This window comes from Anomaloglossus baeobatrachus, chromosome 3 (assembly GCF_048569485.1).
Source record: "Anomaloglossus baeobatrachus isolate aAnoBae1 chromosome 3, aAnoBae1.hap1, whole genome shotgun sequence".
Lineage (NCBI taxonomy): Eukaryota > Metazoa > Chordata > Amphibia > Anura > Aromobatidae > Anomaloglossus > Anomaloglossus baeobatrachus.
Genome location: NC_134355.1, coordinates 129,555,740 through 129,567,976, shown reverse-complemented (window position 1 = coordinate 129,567,976; position 12,237 = coordinate 129,555,740). Strand labels below are relative to the sequence as shown.

Here is a 12,237-nt window from a genome sequence, read left to right as displayed (position 1 = left end):
TGTTCATCTGTACTGTGAAGCACCATCCAATCAATCTTGCATTTGGTTGAATCCAAGCAGAAAATATAGCCCTGTACACTTCAGAATTCATCCAGCTGCTTCTGTCTTCAGTCACATCAAACACTAGTGACCCAGCTCCGTTAGAAACCATGCATGCCCATATCACACTGCTTTTCCACCATGTTTTACAGAGGATGTGGTGTGCTTTGGATCATGAGTCGTTCCATGCCTTCTCCATACTTTCTTCTTCCCATCATTCTGGTACAGGTTGATCTTCGTTACATATGTTGAAAAAAAAAAAATGCTTTTCCAGAACTGGGATGTCTTCATGAGATTTTTTTTATTTTACATAGTCTAATCTGGTCTATTTTTAAAGTGGATTAATTGTTTGCACATTGTGGTGAATCCTCTATTTTCTTTCATGAAGTCTTCTCTTTATGGTAGACAGATACTAAAACAACTACCACCTTGAGAGTGTTCTTCCTTTCAGAGGCTGTTGTGAAGGGTTGTTCTTAATCATGGAAAGGATTCTGGGAACAACCACTACCGTTGTCTTTTGTGGATATATAGGCCCTTTTTGAGTTCCCATGCTCACCAATGTGCTGTTTAAATTGTTGATGTAGCCACTCCTAATATTTCTGCTTTCTAATTTCTTTTTTGCACCCTAATTATTCAATCTTCCATTGATAGGTTCTTTGACAGCGACATATTCCAAATGCATAAGCCACAAATGGAATCAGCTCTAGACCTTTTACCGGCTTAGTTGATGGATTATTGAGGGAATAGCCCATTGAAGAGGTTTTGAGATAATTGTCCAATTACTTTTGGTTCCTTGAAAAAGAGGCAGCTACATATTAAAAGAGGGTATCTACTACTTTTACATTCATGGCCTATTCTTCGTATAAGTCATCAATGTCTGATCGGCTGGGAGTCCGACTCCCACAACTCCCCCACCAATCAGCTGTTCTCTGTGCTGCCAGAAATGTTCAGTTCGGGAGCTGCCCTGCTTTCTGATAGCATCCGTGGCCGGATACTGCACATCCGCCTTCTATTTATTTGAATGGTAGGCACATGTGCATAACCCTGCCATGGCCATTATCAGTTGATGGGGTTGCTACGGAATTGAATATTTCAGGTTGCCTGCTCCAACCCATGGCACCAAGGACGGCTGAACGGTGTTGGACCTCAGCTGATCAGACATTGATGAACTATACTAAAGGACAGTAGTGGACACCCTCTTTAAAGAGCTATAAGTTCTACACCCTTAGGCTGGTTTCACACTACGTCTTTTTAACATCCGTTGAAAACGTTATTTTAGCGGAAGTACGGATCCAGTGCAAATGCGTTTTCATTTCAATGCATTTGCAATGGACTCGCGTTAACATCCGTTCACCTGCGTTTGCATGCGTTATAGTGCGGATCCGGTGACTTGCAGTTTTTTAACATGTTTCAAAAACGCTACTTGTAGCGTTTTTGAGCTGCGTCAAAATACTGCAAGTCACCGGATCCTGACTAAACAGCATGCAAACGCAGGTGAACGCTGGCATGCTGATAGACAGGATCCTGCTTTTGTACTGAGCATGCCCAGAAAGTACTGAGCATGCCCAGAACCAGTCATGCGTGATCTGTCTATCTCTCTACTCCCTCCCTCACCCTCTCTCTCTCTCTCTGTCTTTCCCCCTTCCTCTCTCTCCCACCTGAGAGCTGCGGACACTCGTAACCAAGGTAAATATCGCGTAACCACTTCTCTTAGTTACCCGATGTTTACGTTGGTTACGCGTGCAGGCAGCCCTGCTCCTAGCAGCTGCAGACACTCGTAACCAAGATAAATATCGGGTATCCAAGGCCGATGTTTACCTTGGTTACCAGCGTCTGCAGCTGTCAGAAGCCTCCTCCCAGTCTAGTTCCCCTCACTCCCGATCACATGACTCCAATGCCCGCCCCTAAACATCCAGTGCAGGATCCTGCAAAATAACAGATGCGTTTGCATACGTTATTTGCTGTAAAAGCAGGATCCGTACTTCCGCTAAAATAACGTTTTCAACGGATGTTAAAAAGACGTAGTGTGAAACCAGCCTTACTCCATGTGAATACTCGCAAAGTAAAGCAGAGTGTGTGTGAAGCCCATATTGATTATATAATTTGATCTTGAATGTGTTCTGATACATAGTTCAAATGAAAAATTTGTGTCACTTTCCAAATATTTATGGACTTGTCTGTATAGTGCAGAAAAAGAATGTTTGAGGTTTTGGTACATGGAAATTATTGGAGAAGGAAGAAGTGTTTTTAAATATAACAAAAAATTTGACATCGCCATATTGTACTGGCCTGAAGAATAAAGGCCCAGTCACACACAACGACTTACCAGCGATCCCGACAACGATACGACCTCATGAGGATCGCTGGTAAGTCGCTGGTGAGATGTCACACAGTCAGACCTTACCAACGACGCAGTAACGATCAGCGACCTGTATAACGATCTCGGCAGTGGTGGGACCCTAGTAGGACGTTGGTAGTCGTCAAAACACAGAGATGGGTCATCTCCTTTGAAGAAAATGGTCTGGACCATTCGGCAACGACTAGCGATCTCACAGCAGGGGCCTGATCGCTGGTAGGTGTCACACATAACGAGATCGCTGGCGGGATCATTACTGCGTCACAGAAACTGACTCAGCAACGATCTAGTCAGCAATCTCGTTGTGTGTGACGGGGCCTTAAGGTAACATGGTCTATACGGTATTGCAATAAAAAAAAAAAAAAAAAAAAAAAGGTGTCAAGAAATAATTGCAATTGTCTTTTTCCTCCCATCAGCCTCTATTGCATTCACAGCTCGTTACTTATATAGTGAGTGTTCACAAAAACTGAAAAGCCTAAAATACCGTATTTTTCGTATTATAAGGTGCCCTTTTCCTCCCAATAAATTTGTGAGGAAAATGAAGTGTGCATTTTAGAATGTGAATGTAGCTTACCAGGAGATGGAGAATGGGCACCGTGCTGGCTGCGGTAGGGGCTGTGCTGGCTGCATTGAGGGCTGTGTGGAGCGCAAGTCCTCTGTCAACGGTGTTTGCTTCAAATAATGGCACCCGGAGTCGGAGCATGCGCGGATGGAGCTCTCAGCTCAAGATCTCATCTGTGTACGCGCTGCCTCCGGCCCATTGCTTTCCCAGCAGCGAATTTAAGGAATATGGTGCCCAGAGGTGGCGCGTGCGCAGATAATATCTTGGCTTGTCATTGAGCAGAGAGCTCAATCTGCGCAAGCGCTGACTCCGGGCGCCATTTCTTTGAAGCCCGCACCACACTGCTCCACACAGCCAGCACAGCGCTGCAGCCAGCACAGCGCCCACCGAAGCATCGCCCCTGTTTCCTGTGACCCCTTCTCCACTACTGCCGGACCTCTTTTTAGCTCTAAATTTGGGGGAGCGTCTTATAATCTGGTGCGTCTTATAAAACGAAAAACTACAGTACCTTACTCAAAATGCTGCAAATTAGCCTGTCCTAGATTTCCAAAAAGTAAAATTTTCTTCCCCCACTAGCACACTTTTCAAAATGTACAAAATAACCAAACAGCCATCATTTTACGTGCACAGACTAAACACTACAGAGAGCAATGTACATCACTAAATCCATTATTTTTAGTGTGGGTTGTCAAAACTGCCTTCCTACTATAGGGCTCCCATCAGAGCACATGAAAGCCTGTCATCAGCCATTTCTGTCAGCAGCCACGACAGGCTCCGGACGTCCGCATAGCAACAGCTGCGTTCACTGCTAATTTTGGTTAGGTGGTAACATGCTGACTGGCAAAGGCCATCATTCCAAATCTGCTAGCCAAATCATCTAGCACACAGGGCCATGCTGAGGACAGCAGGCAAAGTCACAAAGCAGAAGGAGGCAGAAACCGAAGGAAAATAAGCTTCACTATAAGCCAGTTAGGTTCTCGGGGATGTTATAGAAGCTATTTGTAAAAGATTTTTTCTTCTAAGCCTTTCCTGCCTGACTTTAGAAAGCAACCAAATAGGATTATAATGAAATGTGCCTTATCATGCTGACTGAGAAGAGGCCACGTACAGGTCACAAGTATCAGCAAGAAAAAATATGGAGTCTATAACCTAGCTACTGCATAAACTAGGCCGTTATCTATAGAAAATGGAAACCGATGGCCACTTTCCCCAACGAGAGAGAACACTGCCCACAGCAATTACTTAAAGGGAACCTGTCACCACTTTTTTTTGGCTATAAGCTGCTGCCACCACCACCGGGCTCTTATATGCAGCATTCTAACATGCTGTATATAAGAGCCCAGGCCGCTGTGACTACATAAAAAACACTTTATAATAATCACCTAACGGTCGCGCTGCGGTGGAATTGGGTCACAGAGGCGTCTGTTGTCCGGCGCCGCCTCTTTCGGCCATCTTCATCCTCCTTCTGAAGCTGCGGTGCATGACGCATCCGACGTCATACACACTTGCTGCAATCAGGTCCTGAGCAGGGCAGATCAAAGTATTATAGTGCGCCTGCGCAGGACCGGCTAGTGTATGACGTAGACGCGTCATGCACACAGGCTTCAGAAGAAGGAGGACGAAGATGGCCGAAAGAGGAGGCACCGGACCACGGAGATGCCTCCGTGACCCAATTCCACCGCAGCGCGACCGTTAGGCAAGTATTATAAAGTGTTTTTTTATGTAGTCACAGCGGCCTGGGCTCTTATATACAGCATGTTAGAATGCTGTATACAAGAGCCCGGTGGTGGTGGCCGCAGCTTATAGCCAAAAAAAGTGATGATATGGATTCTTAAAGGGAACCTATTTTCATCGCCACACAAGGGGCCAGCGCGACACACAAGGGGCCAGCGCGACACACAAGGGGCCAGCGCAACACACAAGGGGCCAGCGCAACACACAAGGGGCCAGCGCAACACACAAGGGGCCAGCGCAGGCCGGACAAACTGAATAAATATGAGCCACAACAGAAAATTTGCACAAAATCATGTACATTTGCCACTGAGGATCAGGGATTTTAGGCTGAGAAGAAAAGTCTGCAGCCATTATTGCAGTTACACATGTTTTGTTATACACAATACATTTTTTTGGGGGTATTTCAATACACACAAGAAATAAAGTGCCTAAGGACTAACAGGCAGGCAGTTGCTACCTAACTGCCTGGTGTTACCGACACCAATCAATTGGCACAGAGGTCACAGACCGCTCCTGCCAGTGTTACAATGGCTTCTTTTCAGCTCTGCTCTGTATACTGGGTGGGACAGACGCCGTCATGCTGATTGACATCTGGTTCCCTGCTGTCAAACTGGGGAAACCAGCCGTCATTCAGCAGTCCTGCCCCATCTACAGAGCAGAGGGGAAAAGAAGGCACCGCTCTGTGACGTCAGCGGAAGTAGCTAAATCGCCAGCAGTCTGTGACCCCTCTGACCCGCAGAGCATCAGCATTGGGCACAACAGGTAGGTAGGTACCTGTTAGTGCTTAGGAACATGTAAAAAACGGGAAAAATAAAATAAAGTCCCGGACATACCCTTTAAGGCCTCATTCACACATCGGTATTTGTATACCCAAACCTAGAGCATCTCCAAAATACAAAACAGGTGTATCTTTCAATTATAGGTTTTCCCTAAGCTCCACACCTGGCGTTAGCATACAGACATGGATGCAAAAAAAAAAAAAAAAATACGGCGGTGTAAATGAGGCCTAAAAGCCATTGCTGTAAGTATTAGGTGACTTGAGAAAAAGCTGTTGTGCGTACATGAGGAATAACGTCATTCCAGGCCATTATAGCCTATATATTGTATTTTTGTAATTGGCTCTTACATCCCTCCTACTCTGTCCGTAAACTTAAGCTGGGTTCACACATAGCGACAGCGACGTCGCTGTTACGTCACCATTTTCTGTGACGTAGCAGCGACCTTGTAAGTTGCTGTTATGATCGCTGCTTAGCTGTCAAACACAGCAGCCGAAGCAGCGATCATAACGTCGCTACATGTGCAGAGAGCAGGGAGCCGCGCACACTGCTTAGCGCTGGCTCCCTGCACTCCTAGCTACAGTACACATCGGGTTAATTACCCGATGTGTACTGCAGCTACATGTGCAGAGAGCAGGGAGCCAGCACTGGCAGCGTGAGAGCGGCGAACGCTGGTAATGAAGGTAAATATCGGGTAACCAGGGAAAGGTCTTCCCTTGGTTACCCGATGTTTACAGTGGTTACAGCTTACCGCAGCTGCCAGCTCCTGCTCCCTTCATTTCGTCGCGCTCTCGCTGTCACATACAGCGATGTGTGCGTCACAGCGGGAGAGCGACGACCAAAAAAATGAAGCTGGACATTCAGCAACGAGCGGCGACCTCACAGCAGGGGCCAGGTCGTTGCTGGATGTCACACACAGCGACAGCGACGGGACGTCACTGCTACATCACAGAAAATGGTGACGTAGCAGCGACGTCGTTGTCGCTGTGTGTGATACCACCTTTAAGCCTGCAATAATCTGATTCCTCAGATAACAGTCAATCTTGTCCCAAGAAAAACTACTTAAAAAAAAAAAAAAAATCTTTTGTAAAGCGTGAATTCTTTCAGGGGGAGATGGCAGAAGGAGCAAAGTTTGCTAGCTTGCAATACTGATCAATGGCAGAGTTCATCCACTTTAGTATTGTGATACGCTGAAGAGTTCCCTCCCACAAATTTATATGGAAAATCTGTGTAAACAAATCCTTACGGTACTTCGTGCCCACGATCAGGATTCAGTGTATTGGATGCAGTGTGCTTCAGCTGTGTCCAAAACTCTGCATTGTACAGTACAAGCACAGTGGATGGGCTTTTACACTGCGCGTGTATGGCTCGCAGTGTAAACTGACCTGCGGTGCGGCGTTCTGAGCCACAAGCACATCAATTCTTTGCTGTGGAGTCACCTAAGGGAGAACACAGCAAGAGACCGCAGCGCCCCGAACCCTGATCGTGGGCAGGAGCAGCTGCAGTCTCCTGCCGAGGAGACAGCACACCACAGGTCAGGGCCCACCGCGTCCAGGACACAGCGGGTCCTCATCGTGGGCACGTACCCATTATACACAAGGAATTAACCAATCCATTTTTCCTAGACCTTTAGTATAGCAGATATAAGCCCCCCTTTTGCAACCCTTGAACACTTGGCAATAGTTGAGGGGCTATTGCTTATTTGCGCGCATCCTATGCCAAGTCTCTAGGGCAGAGGTGAGGAATCCCTGCCCCGTGGATGTTATTTCTTCCTGCAGCCAGCCCAGGTTTTGCCAGCCACAAAGCCATTCATTTCTCCCAGCACTCGCAACGAATTATTAAGTCCCGACGCTGGCCAGTGAAATCCAGCTAGGTACAGTAGTACCACCTAACATCACACGTCTCACCGAAGACAGATCCAGGCACCAGATTAGGTGGGGAGTTAAAGGTTTGACTAAATATAGCAAGACAATTCAAGTTTCTAATTTTGTATGGCCCCCAATGGTGAGGATTTAAATATCCAGCTGGCCCCTCACAGGAGAGAGATAGGAGAGAGTTGGAGAGGGGGAGAAAAAAAAAAAAAAAAGTTCCCCACCCCTGATTTCGAGGGGTACTCACCCATCTACCAGTTCTCATGTTGTGTGTGCACAGTTCATTGGATAGATTTAAAGGAGACTGAATTAGAAGCACTGGGAACCAAGCATTAAGGCTGCTTTCACACATCCAGTTTTTGCAGTGCGGCACAATACGGCGCTCTGCAGAAAAAAAACGCAACTTTTTTTACGCCGGTTGCGGTTTTTCCCGCATAGACTTGCATTAGCGCCGTATTGTGCCGCATGGCTTGCGTCCGTTTTTTGCCGGATGCGGCATATTTAGCCCATGCGGCGGCTGGATGGAACGTTGCCTGGCACGTTTTTTTGTGAGGCGAAAAAACCGCATCGCGCTGGATCCGGCGCGATTTACAATGCAAGCCTATGGACGCCGGATGCTGCGTCCTGCGGCAAAAACTGCATCCGGCCGCCGGATGCGGGTTTTTTGAACTGCGCATGCTCAGTATCAAGCCGAATCCGTCAAAAAACGGACGGGCCGCAAGGAATAACACTTATGCAACGGATCCGTTTTTTTCACCGCATCCGTTGCATAGGTTTTTGAGCCGGATTGTGCCGCTCAGCACAAACCGGATGTGTGAAAGCAGCCTTACCCACACCACAAAGTATGGGGACATTAACCTCTTCTACTATGCAAATCACCTGTCACCTATCAAAAGTTAACACTGACCTTACAAGACAGATCTTACAGATAGAGGTCAGCATTCTACAACTTTGACAAAAAGATTGCTTGTATCACTAGTCTGAAAAACAGAGCACTGTCATAATGAGGAATTAAAGGGAACCGGTCAGCAGGGTGTCACCGCCACCCCCACCACTATTTATTGGGCAAGTAGCTCGATCAAAGTCCTGCAAAATTTTTATATGGTCAGTCCATTGCCCTATTACTGAGAAATCAGTGTTTTAATTGATATACAAATATGTTTGAGTAATAACTAATGTGCAGATGTGAAGCCTGTCATTATTTCTATTCTCCACCCAGCGCCACCTCCTCCTGATGGACTGACAGCCTCTATATTGTGTGACTTCAGGCAAAGGAGCAGTCAGTCACGCTGGAGAAGGTAGCAAGGCAGGAAACAGAGCTGGAGTGACAGAGGTTTCAGATCAACTGTAGTCCTTGTCTATTCAAATGCTGATTTCTCGGAAACTGAGCCACATAAAGCTAATGCCTTTAAACAAGATACATGCAAATAAAATAGTTTTGGGTGTGAAATGCTGCTGACAGATTCCCTTTAATGCACCAGTCCATTATTTGATTTTTTCTCACCGCTGGAGTGATGCTTGAATTCTAAGTCTCCTGCCTCTTACACTGACCCTCCAGCAGTTTCATCTTTTTCGACAAGTCTCCGATCCAATGGAGTTATCTTGTGCCCGTAACTTCGCCGGAAGTCAGAAGTTACGTCACAAGGTCCCAATGCAAGTATATGACAACAGGAATGAGATCAGAAAGAGGCTGTCATAGACTTACATTGAGTTGTGACTTGCAACGTGCTCCCTGAAACACTGTAGCTGCCGTCAGGTCACAAATCAGTTGAGACAGAAAGGAGCGGTGGCGATAACAGAAGAAGACCGTGAAAAACGAGCTTAATGGGTGCTTTACACGCTGCAACATCGCTAGAGATCTAGTTAGTGATGTAACACGCCAGATCGCTCATACGATTTGCAGAGATCGCACGTGACCGGCGCTACAAAGAATGACCTATGTGCGATCTCGGCAAATCTTATCTGCGGTCTGGCGTGTCATAACACTAACGAGATCGCTAGCAATGTCGCACCGTGTAAAGCACCCTTAAGACTAGAGGCAGCGGACTTAGACTTCAAGCCCCACTCCAGTGGTAAAAATGCTTAAAAAAAATAAATAAAAAATGCTGGACTACTGCTTTAAATAAGAACTCTCTAGGTTTATAAAAAATAATGACCAATTCCTCTTTTGTTTGTGATGTTCAAAAGGTTTACAGAACTGTACAGCTATGACAGGATTGTTGAATTCTGGCATTGCTTCATTGATTTGAGGAGTTTGTGATATTTGTGGAGACATATACTAACCTTTTCTTTGATCTGCCAGGAACTTCCATGTGGATACTGTCTCTTTTCCCACAGCAGAACCACCATTCCACGGGCTTGTAGTAAACTGGCACATACGTCCCTCATCAGTCTAGATACTCTTGAAAGTTGGCACATAGAAAAACCATCAAGAAATCCTGCAATGTGCTGCAAAACCTCATAAGGCAAACTACTAAAATGATCAACTGGTGGTCCTGATGAGGAGTTCTTTGTAGATTCAAGGTCACTAGGTAAATGAGGTTGAACCCCAAATGATTTCAAGTGTCTATCGTGAATAATTTTTGATCCTTGGGTTGAAGGACAGAACCTACGTTGGGAATAAGTACATCCATAATACGCTAATGGACATCGCTGTTCCATCCAACCATTCAGACCTGCGTGAATATCACCATGAACATTCTTAAAGTGAGAAGAAAACTCGTCTCTTCTGAACAATTGGCCACATACAAATGTAAACATAGACCTCTGTTTTGTTTGGTAGCGCGCAACACATTCAAGAACTAGATCCAGACCAAGAGTCTGAAAAGGACTGGGATTGGAGAGCTGTGGATTAGCATGATCACAAGCAGAAGCTGATGCTATCTCCCCGACCATGGTATTTGTAGCCAATATAGCAGATGGAAATGAAAACGTTTGCGTGCCAAAGTCAACATGATAACCATCTACATTTCGACTATCTGAAATCCCTCTACCGCCAGGTGAGTCCCCCAAACAAAATAGCAAAGCCGCTGTAATTAAGTCGATACCATTGAGTCCCATTGGGTCTTCTTGAACTTCCAAGTCCGAAGTGTCTACTGCTTTATTCTCAGTTCTAGCTTTAAACCAATAAGTATCAACCAGGAAAGGACGTCTTCCGAAGACTGCAACATTTCGTAATCCTTGCTCATCCTTTTTATCTGTTATTTGCTCATCAGAACCATTTATATATGGAGGAGACGAGTTTGGTTCAAGAGAAGGCAAGGAACTAGATTGGCCGACGAGTTTGTCGACACCCTCTAAGGTGATGTCGGCACCATTTTCATTAGGTCCCATAGCAAACATATTTTCTTTTCCCTGAGAAGCAAGTGTACTGTCATGAAAACCATTGCACAAAACAGATGCTTGGCTCTCGTTCCCATTGTCACTTTCCACCACATAGCTACCATTGGTTCCTGGATAGAAATCACTAGAACCGTTCTTTAACTTTTGCTTCAAAGAACTGCAAGCCATTCCACCAGCAGCCCCAATGCTTTCTTCATCCTCAAATTCCTGATCTTTCAGAGTATCATGTAGATTATTGTGCTCTGTGAGCTGGAAATTTTTGTTCATCGCACAACTGGCGTCTCTTAGCCTTCCGTTAAGTATTGTAATGTCTCTGGTGGCATTATTTAAGATATCTAGAGCAGCAGCTAAACTTTTAGTGGTCTCAATGGTTGCTTGATAAAGTGCACTGTAGGAATCCTCATCACCAGATATACCATTCGTGATCACCTTGTCCTCCTCCTCCATTTGTTCAGGAGATTCAAGCTTTTCAGTGGTTTTGGACATCATGGTGGCCACTTTGAGAGACTCCAAAAGCATTCTTTGATCTTGCAATGCTAGAGCCATATCTAGCTGTTCTACTTCATCAACATCTCTGCTCAAATTTTCATAGGATTTTCTGTCCGCGTAGCTCACTGGCCACCTATTCCATTCCATAGTACAGCAAACTACACTGGCAGGGCAGATTTGCAAGTGATCAGCTAGTTTATTTCTGGTCATGAAAAAGGGACATCCAAATCCGCTGTTCAGGCAAGGTACTCTTTCTAGGGGGCACAACATTCGATGTTCATCAGCTTTGCATGAATGAAAGACTGCGCCGCAGACATGTGGACAGCCGATCAGATCACAGGAGATTCCAGTCTCTGGTCTTATCATGCATCGTCGACTGACACAACAAGCACAATGTGAATGCTGATGATGTTCTTCATCCATGATGAGGCCAGGTCTGAAAATAAAAGAAAGAAATTCAATTATTTTTTTTTTTATATGCAAAACACAAACTTATTTCCAATTACAAATTACTACTGCATAGAATTGTGTCAGAGTAGAGTTTAATAGACAAAGTCAGTCGAGAAAAGCCCCATAACCCTCAAAGAGAAGCAGCACGTGTGCTCAACCACCGCCTCATTCACACCCAGGACCTCTATTCCAGATATTGGTGGGGTCCGTGTGGTCGGACTTAGCATTCATACATTTATATTACCACATAGCTTATATTATACCTCCATTGAATCACAGGCTGAGTACATTCATTGGGTCCGAAAGGCACAGACACTGTGTGCCCAATCTAGCGGAATTTTTTTGTTTTAATGTGACTAATTTAAGTATTAGCATTACTATCCTTAAAGGGAACCTGTCAGGTGTAATATGCACCCAGTACCACGAGCAGTTCTGGGTGCATATTGCTAATCCCTGCCTAACTGTCAATGTATACACTGGCATGAATAAAAAGATCTTTAGAAAAAGTAACATACCATAAAAGATCTTAAGAATTAATGAGCGAGGGGACTAGTCCCCTGGGTGTTAGTTCCCCTTGCAAGTCTTCTCCATTAGCATGTTAGTACGCTCCTGTGGTTG

At 45.3% G+C, this 12,237-nt stretch overlaps 1 protein-coding gene across 1 annotated transcript in view; it reads right to left on the bottom strand.

Annotated features, from left to right (window-relative positions):
- Positions 1–11,601, bottom strand: part of FBXO30 (F-box protein 30) — a 29,708-nt gene extending 18,107 nt beyond the window's left edge. The window contains exon 1 of the mRNA XM_075339441.1: positions 9,622–11,601. Within this exon, the coding sequence (XP_075195556.1) occupies positions 9,622–11,592 (1,971 nt within the window). The 5' untranslated portion in view covers positions 11,593–11,601. The remainder of the gene's footprint in view (positions 1–9,621) is intronic.
- Between the last annotated feature and the right edge of the window lie 636 nt (positions 11,602–12,237).